Source organism: Platichthys flesus, chromosome 20 (assembly GCF_949316205.1).
Source record: "Platichthys flesus chromosome 20, fPlaFle2.1, whole genome shotgun sequence".
Taxonomy (NCBI): Eukaryota; Metazoa; Chordata; class Actinopteri; order Pleuronectiformes; family Pleuronectidae; genus Platichthys; species Platichthys flesus.
Genome location: NC_084964.1, coordinates 11356848 through 11369183, shown reverse-complemented (window position 1 = coordinate 11369183; position 12336 = coordinate 11356848). Strand labels below are relative to the sequence as shown.

The window sequence follows — 12336 nt, the reverse complement described above, 5'->3', positions numbered from 1 at the left end:
CTGTTGGTGGTCTAGGTGCCACCTTCGGCTGGCTACTTGAATTCACTCCAAATACTGAACCTGATTGCGGGTTCAAGTGAGCTGAGTCTCCCTAGTTTCTCCCTGCCTCACTGTGAGACATTTGACCTTTGTGCGACAGCCATTAGCACTGCCTTTCCATGGTTGGCTCTGAGCCCAGGGCCCGAGGGGAAAGTGTGGTACCCGCCTTGGCCATCAGGGGCACAGAGTTTCTGTTTTACTCACTCAACACAAAAAACAAGTATCGACCAGATGGTATTGTTGACTAGGCTTTTCCTTAACCAGTACAATTAATTACCGAGTCCGTTGAAACTCTTTGTGTGTGTGTGTCTTGCTGTCAGTGTGTCTGAGAGAGTGACAGAAAGCCAGAGAGAGCGAGAGAAAGACAGAGACAGAGACAGCGAGAGAGAGAGAGAGAGAGAGAGAGAGAGAGAGAGAGAGAGAGAGAGAGAGAGAGAGAGAGAGAGAGAGAGAGAGAGAGAGAGCAGAGTGTGTGCAGCTAGGAAAGGTTTTACTCATTTAAGAAAATTGCTGGTCATTATGTGGTGATCAGTGTTGATACTGTGGCGTCATTTCAAACCAATCTAAGTTTAAACTGTATCAGAGACGTCAGCTGAGCTTGTGTCAATGTAAGAGAGAGAGAAAGAGACAAGCAGAGTCAGTGTGGTCCCTCAAGTTCTGGGACTATCATTTAGAAGCTACACAATTTGTTTATAGTAATCATAAGTAAAAAAAATGGTGTCACACAGGCTTTCCATGACAGCTTATCTTGTGTTTAGCTGTGCTGAGGAAATAAGACACAATGGTTCTCTGAGCCTAAACACAATAAAAGTAGGAATGATTTTTTTCCCCCGTTTTAAGTAGTTTGCCCTATGATCCAGCAGAGGGTGCTTGCTTTCAGTTTGACCTATGCCCTCTGACCTTTCAGTAAATTGAGCCAGTTACATTGCTTTGCTAGGAAAATGGAGGATCCTATCAAGTAAGGCATCCTTCCACAAAGGAGGCCTTGATAATCCCAACATACTTTTTATCATATAATCTTAACTATATCAGAAAAATAATTAATATCAATTATATTGCAAATCCATTTCTCATCAAGTGTATGCGTTTCAACTTCCTTCATATGACACCATAGCTGAGAGATACAAAACAGACCCACCTGTTACGAGGTGCTGGTACACACACATTTCAGCTTGAGTGTGTGTGTGTTATACTGAAAACCACAAAGAGTACGTGCCAAGACAAATCTGCTGCAAGCGAAACCCCAAAGTGACCACAGGGTGTGTGCTTGTATGATTAAAAGTATTTTCCCAGTTATTCAAACTTGAGCTTAATGGCTGAACAGACACAGAATGTAGTGAAGTGAACTTGTCCGCATGGCGGCTGCTCCTAATTAATAATGTAACCAAGCCATGCTGAGCTGGGTCGGGCTCGTCCGTACATTTCATATGACTTTTTCAAAGGGAATTGTACTGCACAACTTGCTGACAGCAGAGAAACACTGGAAGAAAAAAAGTTTCCTGATAAACTATGGCTAACAGCATAACAGATTTCTGCACTAAATGAGAATATAAAGATTACTGGATCTAGTGAAATCACCTAATTTGAAGAGAAAGCTTATATGTTTACAGCCTCAGAAAACTACATCATTATTCATTGAATATTTGGGGGGGTCTCAGACTCCAGGTGGGAATGATTTTAAAACACTCACATGGGGTCAATTAAGCCTGATGAATTATCAATGAATTAATCAGTAATGCAATTAGTCAGAGCCATATGATCTTGTCTTTATGCAAGAGCTGCAAAACACGTTTTCATTCAGTCGTGCTAATTTAACAATGCACTAAAAAGATAGACGATAGATAGATAATAGATTAATGTATGTATAAGAAATTTAAAAAACATATAATTGCTTTTATAATTTTAAATAATTTGGCTATCTTCTGCTTCTATTGCTTTCTCTTTCACTATCTCTTAATCAGCAATTCCCTTTAATGACGATAAACTAATTTCCCTGAGGAATACATAAATTCATAATTTAATAAATTAAACGAGATTAACCGAGACTCGATCTAACGATGATGCATTTGTAATTTGTTGCAATTTATTTGGGTCATTTGAATTCCCTGACAAAAAGCTTTTCTACATTCGTTATCTGGGATTACTGAGAGGCCGCATGGAGTTGGATAACTCTCGGTAGGCTGACTTTGTTGAACTCACTCCAGATTGAGCCGCTCCACACACAAACACGCTCAAATAAAGTGAGTCACTCTCGGGATAAATATTTACAGGCTCAGTTTTATTTGAACTCAGGGAGGGAACTAGAGGCGTAGACCTGGAGATTATTAAATGTTTATGTCAGAAAAATGCTGTGGCAAATGTGCACTGGACAATGATCCTGTTTAATAGCTACAGCTCTAGAAGTGACAGAGATGAAGGTAGTAATCTGCACCTGCGAGCGCATTATTCAGCTTCCCAAAGTGCCGGCCTTACTGCTGCTGCTTACTGTTGACTTTTACTTCTAACATTACAAATGGAGCCGGATTGATGCCAAGGCCCAATACAAGTAAAAGAAAATGAGGGTTTGATTAAAACATCTTAGGAATTATTGCCATTTTTTATCTGCCTATATAACAGTATTGGAAATAGGTGGACCTGTGATTCTGTTTGACAATGAGCTTGGTATTAAAAATGACAGCGCTCAAAAGCCAATGTGCTGTGTGAATCAGACAATAAAGATGGTTGAAGAATGTTGCTACATCTTTACCAGGAGCACACCAGTTATGGGTTCAGATCAGCTCTTTCACACATTATTTATCACATACAGAAAACCGACTTTATAGAATATATCTCAGCTCCTAAGTCAGTCTGCGTTTGATGGCAAAAGAAATTTGTTTATCACTTCATTATGGCCTTTTCCTTATGTGCGAGATCAGAGCAAGTCTTTCACTCTAAAGTGATTTTCCCTGAGCAAACATTCCTCTTCGTGTTTCATAAGGAGCTGATGAATCAGGGTCAGATTAACTGTAAAAACCTTTCTCCCTTCCAGCTAATACGCCATGGCATGCTAAGTACGACTCATTAATCAACGCTGACAGGTCTCCTGAATTAATTTATTACGACAAACACTATGGAGCCGAGCCACTGACTTATAAATTTATCTGAGACGAGTGTCTGGAGCTGAAACTTTAGCAGCAGATAAAGAGTTTCGACTCCGAGACCTAGTAAAACTGTACGGGGGATTGGTAACAGTCAAGTCTGAGTCACAAAAGGCAACACAACGTGATAATTTGGGAAGTTATGCTCAACTGACACTGAGCAGGACGTTTCTTTAATGGGAAGAGAGACTTTTTGGAGACAGAACATTAAGACTGAATTGGTTTATAAAATGTTATGATGCTGACGCAGACTAACATAGGAACTTAGACAAAGGCTCCTTTGAAAAAGGTTCCCTCAGGCTAAGACGATCCTTAATAAGCATTGCTGAGGCTTTAAAATAAAAGGAGATCTTAAAAGCTGAATAAATAGTCCTCTATCAAGAGAATGGAATGCTACAAGAAGGGTGTGATTCTTTAGAAACAAGGGAGGCGTTGTATAAATATTATGTGTCAGGTCAGCGCCATGAGCATGAGATTATCTGAAATGTTTATGCTTTTTATGTTTTTCAGTTCATGGCTGTTTTTTTATCTGAGCCTTACACACATGACCCCACACGAGGCCTCATATCCCAGAAATATTATCTACACAAGATTTGAACTAACAATCACGGTTTGTGAATAAGAGACTGAAGATGCTAAGAATACACTGGCTAGATGAGAAACAGAACCTACACCAGTAGCTTCTGACCTCTAGCTATGCCCTCGGTGAATATTTCACGACCGGAGCTCATTTTTGACGAGTGAATCTGTCATCGGTGGAGACAGCTTCAGACAGTTGCATCTTTTAACAGAGGAAACTCTCTGACTGGGTTTCAGCAGCGCATTCGACGGCGTGGTGCAAAGCAAGCGCTAACAGGAAGCTGCCAGGAAGCTCAGAAATCGGGGAGGAAGAAGGGGCAGAGATGGCAGGGGCATCAAGGGTATGCTGCTGCTGCTGTTAATCTCAAGTTCCTGCAGACACCCAAAGCTGGAGGGCAGGAATACTGCTGACACAGTGCTGCCTTCAGTCCGAGAGGGAACTTCAAAGACAGACAGCCCAAAGTAGAGATTTACTGTCACCAAGACACAAATTTAACCCTTTAAGGCAGAAAAAACACTTACCATAAGGTTTATCAAGCTAAATGTCTATATAACATCACTAAACAGTGCCATGAGTAATTAGCAGGTTATTGTAATCCTACACAGGTGCAATAAGCCAGCACATGCTTCTTTCTGTGTGTGACTGCCAGGCTACTATGTGTGGTTGTCTAGGGCCCAAGGAAATTAGGTTACTGAACATATGCAACACATTTCCATGGCAACAGGAGTGGGGGAATCTGGAGACATGTAAGCTTCAGTGTCAATAGGGTATTTTTTATTTTGCAGCGCCCATCCTCTGTTTTCTCCAAGAAAGCCATGCTGGGAAACAAAGCCTGCATGCCAAATCCATTCTGCATGCATGCGGACTGTCCTGACGCGGCCCTGTCTTTGCCAGACAGACGTTAGCAAGGGAGAACGCGCTGAAATCATTCAGACATAAACACGGCCAATGACCATGCTGGTTGAATCCAAGTGGACCCAGTTTAATCCAATTAAAGGGAGGAGAGCCAGTGGAATGGAGCTGGAATAAACAGCGTCATCCATCATGCTGGGACAGTAGAGACGCTGGGATTGACTCTGGGGAGAGCAGACTCTGACTTGAATGGCTTAGGACTCCCAAGGCCATGTGTAATGTAACAAACTGCAAGTGTGGGGCCGTGATGAAATGAAGCACAAACAATGATACCATTGGGATAAAGCAGTGCTGAGCTGCTATTAATTAAAAAAGAGAAAAGAGTGAGATTCCACAGTTATGAACTACACCAAATATCTGTCTGCTGAGGGTGTTATTTTTCATCATGAGGGAATCACAAAGAATCCCAAAGTCAATGGGTCACCGCTGTATGAAAACAAATTGAAAATACCCAGGGACAAGATTGTTCACTAGGTCAAAAGGAAAAGAAAAGTTATGCGGCACAATATGTTGTAGAATAAACTGCATAAAAATGACTGAAGTTAAGCTGGGCTCATCGTGTTCTGTTGTTTCTGTTTTTCATGCTCTGTCACAGCTCAGCAAAGCTTGCCCAACGTTGTTAGGCTCACACAGCAGTGTGTCTGCGTGCACACGACAGTGAGTGTGTGCTTGCGTGCGTGAGAGAGGGGGAGTGGAGGAGATAAGAGGGCATGTTCAGAGTGCTGCTACATCGTCTTTCTAAAACGTTTTTTTGTCAGAACACGTGTGTGTGTCCCTCTCTGCCTTGCAGTATAAGACAGAGATGGTGCGTGAGTTGTCTTTGTGCAGTTCTGCCTGTGTTTATGGGCTTAGCTGACCGAGGGCGTGGTGGGATTGGTGAGGGATGAAGGTGGAGGCGTGTCGCTACAGAGATGTACAAAAACAAAAGAGGAATCTGTTGAATAAAAGACAAGTTATGACTTATGAAAAGTATGTGCAACACTTGAGTTTCATTCATGCGTAGAGGTACAGTTGATGGAACCCTGTTAAAGCATGATCTTAAGCTAGCCCTGTCTATAGTTTAGAAGTCTTACAAGACATAGCAGACGAAACCATGTCCGCCTCAGCTGTTAAACATAGAGTAACTGCAAGGAAAGCATTGACAGCAGCAGGCAGGAATAAAGAAAGATGAAAGCCCAACTGGAGACCAATGCTGAATAAGTAATGGCATCCTTTGTGGGGAAATGTGATCGGAAAATCAATAACTAACAACCGGACTATGATGCCCTGAGTGACTCAGCAACAACTTCAATACACTAGAATTGTCGATATCAACTGCCTGTTCTTGTTCCGGGAGACATGACCCAAAAAGCAGAAGAAAAACCTGGAGACACTTCTAAACAAGTTTATGTGAGGGCGGCTGAGAAGATCATTTTTAAGTAGAAAAAGTCTGTTGAGCTTCTTGCGTACTGCTGATGGGCATTTCACTATGATGACAGTACGATGATGGGGGGGAAAAGAAGATTTTGCAGCTCAGTCATTCTAGATAGAGTAACTGAATATATCCCTTTCATTCTGTCAATACAGAGCTAAAGTATATACAAAAAGCACCTCTCTTCCACAAACAGTTTACTCTGCTGAACATAAATCTTGCTCAGTTACCCAGCTGCTGCTTCTCGAAAACACTTTGTTCTTGGAGAAACTCAGAAAAGATAATAAAGTCTGAAAACCCCCCCGCCAATTTCAGACAATCAAACTAAGCAGCCTCTAGTCGCTGGTAAGTTTTCTGTGGGTGGAAAATAGATGTGTGTTGACTGAATAAAAGAAAACCACAGTGCTTCATCACTTAAAAAAGACTCTTAAGAGAATGCATCCACTCTTGTTTATCATTTTGCAAAATTAACACAAGTGAATCAAAGCGCCTCTTGAAGTCTGATTAAAAGCATAACAGAGAAACTAATCTCCTAATTACCCTTGGGCTGCTTCTCACTGGGCTCACCGAGGTCGGGTCAATCTATCTGTCCAGGCAATCCACTCAGCGCTGCACAGCCCTAAAATATAGCACATACTGTGCAGCTGCGCTGGGAGGAACCAATAGGGTGGGATTTCGGTTTACAAATCCGGCTTAGCAAGTTTTTGGGTGCATCATAGAAAAAAACATCAAAATGAAGGCTCTGATTAGATAAGCTCTGATGAAACAGTGGACTGGAGCCGTAGCTGTGCGGTAACTGAATATTCAGTGAGCGTTTCTAAAAGACTGGGGAAGAGGATGTAGGAAGTTTCTCACATAAACCACAGTGATAAACAGTGTCCTGTAAAGCACATCACCTAAACACTGAAGCCAATGACAACATCAGCAAGTTTTTCCCTAACACTCACAGCAGTTCTGTGTAATACAACCCCACTGTTCATTCCCACTGTGACTCAACCAGTCACGCCAAGCCACTCCTGCTCAAGTTGCACCCAGCGGACAGAGCTGTGTTGGCTGGCACCCGGCTGCCAACAGGTGGGGCTCTTACCTGCGCTCCCGATGAGGCAGCGGGTGCTGCTGACGTGTGATGAAGGTAGTGCCCCACACCGGGCTGCTGTGGCTGTTCCTGAGCCAGCCCACAGGGGGTGATGACGGGTAGGGAGTGCTTCTGAAGCCATGGTCCGACTCAGTCTCCGCAGTGAGGGACGAGGCTGAACTCCCCATCGCCACAGCGATCGGAAATTAGTCAGATGAATAGATTTACTTGTTTCGTTTGCCCCTCGAGCAAAGGGTTCCACAGTCGTTTTCAGTGTGAGACAGATTGGGAAGATACTAAAGGGGTTGTTTGGACTACACCAGCGAGACTGATCATGTGTTTCTATTTGCCGCAAACTTCCTGTCGGCAATTTTCCTCATGAACTCTGAGGGTGTAAGAATAAAAACAAATAAAACCCATCGCAATGGGGAATCAAAGATGAGGGTACTCAAAGAAATTAGAGTTACTTGCAGGTGGCCAAGTGTGCAGAGCACTGTGTAGAGCACTGATTCCACTTCAGCGGTTGGTCTCAGAGAGGAGAAAATACAGTTTTGTCACAGCAAAGGCTCAGAATTCTATCTCTTGTCGACGTTAAGCCTGTAGCACTCTGCACCACATCTACCACGGTGCCACTCATAATTCCCCCCGCGTTGCCTCCGACACATGTCTCCCAATCTGTGTGCTCTCATATCTGGTTCCTTGGTCCTATGCAGATGCTCAGAAGCTCAAAAAAAGCAGGGGAAGGTGCACACATGAGAACTTTGTGTGTGTCCACAGTCTTTCAGCATCTCAGCAGCCAAACAGTTCACCTGGGGAAAACTCAAAGTTCAAGAAGCCAGGTGGTGAGGGGCATCCAGGAAATCCCCGTAAGATCCAGGTCCATAAAAACAGCTGATCCGGATCAATGGTGGCATGGAACTATAGCACTCACACAAAATATATTCACAGCGTTATTTACGATGTGGGCAAAGGAGAAAAATCAATGCAATGCATTTCCTAGGGAGGGTGTTGGCAAGCCTACAAGTATGCTAATGTCCAAGTCTCATCTTTCAGACATCCAGTCCGACGAACAGCTGCTGTGAAGTTTGACCAGTAAAACAGTCCAGCTGCATTTCTCCCACTGGATAGAAAAAAATTATCACGAGTGAAAAACCCTTGCGAGGAGGCCACTGCTGGTGTTTGCACAATTTTGGATTTTCAACTCACATGAACTTCCGAATTGAACCTGAAGAAACTCCAGAATCCGAGTTTTTTAAAAAGCAGCCACACTCTCTAAAGTTAGACCGTTGCCACAACATCAAAAACATTTTTACAGCTCATCTTCAAGGTCCGTGCAACATCCGACTGAATACCCGAGAGGAATGTCCCTTTTTCGTGGGCTGCTCTGCCAAAAGCAAGGACGAGGAGATGATCCCAGTTTCCGCTGTCTGAGAGACGCAGCTTAATTTCTGTCTGATCCCAAAGCGCAGTCAGTCGAGTTCATTGACTTGCGCTTGGATCAATGTGGACTCCCATGCCTGTCAGAGCAAGTCTGCACAGGCGAAAAAGAAACAAGTATCGTCCTGCGAGGGAGGAGAGGGGACATCTGCACGCACTTTGACGGATATCGATAGATTGTAAGAAACCCTGAGGCTGAGGTCCGCGCAGCAACATCCAGTGGTTTGTTTTACATTTAGTCTTAGCTGATTATCATGGCACCGACGCATGGATCACATGGGTTTCAAACTACACTTAAGGGTTTCCAGGCTCCTGCGAATATTGCATTGGTGCTTATCGCTGAGGAGACACGCGCATATGTGCTTTAAATTTCGCTTGTGAACAGCACGTATCTCGAATATCGCACGGATAAAAAAGCTGGCTTGTGTCCGTTTCCACACAGAGGCCAGGGGGAGCACCGTGCAAGAAGGCGACATGCAGGTTGAGGAAACGTGGAAATAGCCGAGGAGGTCTCGTCCAGGAAAGGCAGCACTCAGTCGCGGATTTCACCATCTTCCGCCGGCTTCATCTCATGTTCCCAGCGTGTAGGGCTGTGGATGTTGAGCCTTGTTGTCATACATGAGGAGACATCCTCGCCCCGGTCCCGTCGTTGCCTCTCGGATACGAGTCCGCTCTCCCGTGTCAGAACTGCTCCATCCCGGTGCGCGCACTGATCACTCGTTCCATCCCGGGCGCGTTATGCTCACGATATGTTCTCTAATTCTCCCATTTCCCCCCCGTGATATGTTCTCCCGGATGGGGGGGTGGGGGCTCTCATTCGTCCTCGCTGGTTGCCTGAGCGCAGTGGACGGGGGATGCAATCTCCTCCTAACAGCGGATTACTGGAGTGTCAGCAGAGCGCATGCGCACTGGCCCCGGCGAGCAGAGGCGAGCTGGGGTTTTGCCTCGCAGGAGTCCGAGAGGAGTGGTGGAGGTCTCCCTCATTAATGTGAATGGGATCCCGGGGTAATGAGTGGCAGTGCAAGTGAGAAACAGGTCGGACAGGATGAGGGGGATTCAGAGTTGGGAATCAAACCAGTGCTCATGTCCCACTCGTGTCTACTAGCCAACATGTCCTCTCGTTTATCTGCTGGCTCCCTGATAAGCGCCACTGCCAGAGGAGGTAGTGAAGGGTTAAGTAGAAGACAGTTGTGACTGCAACACTCATCATTGCTCAACTGTCCCTGCCCATTACTGAGATAAGCCCTCAAACTTTCCCCTTTCCGCTCTCTTCCACTTCATATCACTTTGCTGACCTCATTCCTGATCTCTTCTTCTCCCACTGACTTCGCAGGGTTCACCTTTAAAGCTATATGAGCCAAAAATTATAATTATAAATTATATCAAGATAAAGATTTTCATATCAGTCGTTATTTTCAGAACTGTACAGAGAACATTTGTTATATTGCTTTTGATGAAAATTATATTGCGATATATATTGCTATAGTTTCATTAAACAGTATAACAGAGCAAATATCACTCATATTCACATGTGAATCCTTTGTTGTTTCGAAATCACTGGGTTGTCTTTTCACCACTAACACATGCTGCTGCAGCTCAAGCAGGCTTGACAGTGTGCCCAGTCGTTTTGTCGGGAACTCTGCCTAACCAGGTGCACAGTGGCTGTAAGGGTGGTTTTCAATGTGCACACAGGGTTCAGAGCTAAACTGGTTTATCTAGGGGAACTTGACTTGCTCTGTGATTCAAGAGAAAAGCCTCCAGTGTGTGACATAGTAGCTGATGTGGACGTACTCTATAGGTCAAACCTCTGTACCAGGGAGGATGACTTGAGCTGTCAAGAATGTCTGTGTCATGCGGAAAGAGGAACACTCACTTGTGCGAGTTATAAACTCCTCAACAAGAGCAGATTGTGTAATGCAGGAAGCTTTCTTTGAATGAGAATCATATCAGATTTACCCAGAAATCGTACAACAAAAAAAAGCAATAAATGCAGATAAATCTGAAGTGCTACATACTGTAGCTGGGTGATAGGGGTAATGACAATAATGTGTGCACAAAGAAAGTAGAATAAAATGAAAAAACAAACACTAGATCAGCACTCAGGAGAGCATATATCTCAAATTCTTGGATCTACACAGATATTTAATGATCTCTTCCCATCCAATACAAACAGCTAAACATACAAAACAACCCTAAAAACAAGCAGACAGAGGGTGAAACTGAAAACATAACCTCCTCGGCAGAGGTAATAAACCGGGGCAAGAAGTCTGAGGACTGCAGGCCTTTGTTCGGGGTGCCACCTGTCCAAGTGCCACCTGTCCTGATGCAAGTCGGCACCCCTGGGAAACAGCAGCTGACACAGTCAGAGCCAGAGAGAAAGGGGGGGGGGGGGGGGGGGGACGCAGGGAGGGAGCGATATTGGATTTCATTTCTCGTCTCCAGGGACACACAGGAGGGGAAGAAGGGAAAGGGAGGATGTGAGCTGATTTCACGGTAAATTGTAAGTTGTCATTTCTGCACCACCCAAAATCTCCAGACTGTCACATGCTTCTTCTGGTGGTTTTTTTTATCTCTCTCTCTCTCTCTCTCTCTCTCTCTCTCTAGTGGACAGACTGGACAGCATTGGGATGAGACTATACCCTGAAGAACCTAACAACTTCAATGTAAACACACCAGCCTGGGTTTTAGTTTGATGCCAACACCTTTAACGTGTCAGGACACATAAACAGTATCATCCACCCTGCTGAAGTATTCATGTGCTCCTGTGGTATCATGACATGCAAACACACCTTCATGACCCCGGCTCCCCTACCAGCATCAGAGAGAAGCTCCGTGTTGTTATTGGCGTATTACCCCGTTCCTAAGTGACTGCCACCGCTAACCACTGTCACATAATCAATGTCTGGGTGGAAGAAGCCTGATACTAACATTAGCCAACACAGTGTAGCCACACTCAACAATCCCATTGAGACGGCACGCAGCGGGGGGAGAAAGACGCCGGAGCTCCGCGTAAACAAAGACGCTCTCGACAGCCGTGGCCCCGGTGTAAACCCCGCACTCCCAGCCCGGTTCCTCTTACCTCGAGTCGGCGGACGAGGGGGAGCGATTCGGTGGCTTTTCTTTTCCCCCAGTTCTTCGTCTTGCGCGTTAACTTTCCACAGCCATGGAGACGGTTAAGTTCTTCCCGGGGGTTGTGCTGTGGCTAACGTCACCTTCCCCCGGCGCTAGCCCCGCTCTGCCCTTGGCGGCTCCATGTCCCCAACATCGGTGCCAAACGCCCGGTACATGTAGTTTCACTCCGCCGGGTGTTAGCGACACTGATGCGACCGTGTAGGTTTACCTCAATCAGCCCAGGAAGGAAGAGGGGGAATCTCCAAGGAGCTAGCGCGGAGCGGCCGTGCGTCAAATACGCAGCGTGAGGCTCACCACAGTGTGTGTGCGCAAGGAAGCGAGCGTAAAAGCCTTTCCAGAATGCCAGCGTGGAGAACTACACTTCCCATGCTCAACGCGGACATTAGCAACCCGGATATCTGGGTTCGAGTGTCGTCACCACTGACGAGCTTAAATAACAAAAAAAAAACTGAATAGTTCCCTCACTAAAACAGTTTTATATCGCTTTGACTAAAACGTTTTTTGATGATACTTTTATGCCTTTTGTTCCTTTATTTTGCCATTATTATATTAATTGTATTATTTTATCATTTGCTGTATTTTATCATTTGCTGTCTGAAATGGCATAGTATGA

General features: G+C 44.8%; 1 protein-coding gene across 2 annotated transcripts in view; it reads right to left on the bottom strand.

Moving 5' to 3' along the window:
- Positions 1-11960, bottom strand: part of capn15 (calpain 15) — a 34264-nt gene extending 22304 nt beyond the window's left edge. The window contains exon 1 of one of the 2 annotated variants that reach the window (XM_062413860.1): positions 11671-11960. Coding sequence is in view for 1 of the 2 variants with exons in the window: in XM_062413859.1 (XP_062269843.1) it covers positions 7167-7342 (176 nt within the window). In the remaining variant the exon portion in view is untranslated. Of the gene's footprint in view, positions 1-7166; positions 7647-11670 lie in introns of those variants that run through there. The other variant, XM_062413859.1, reaches the window with a different exon arrangement.
- Between the last annotated feature and the right edge of the window lie 376 nt (positions 11961-12336).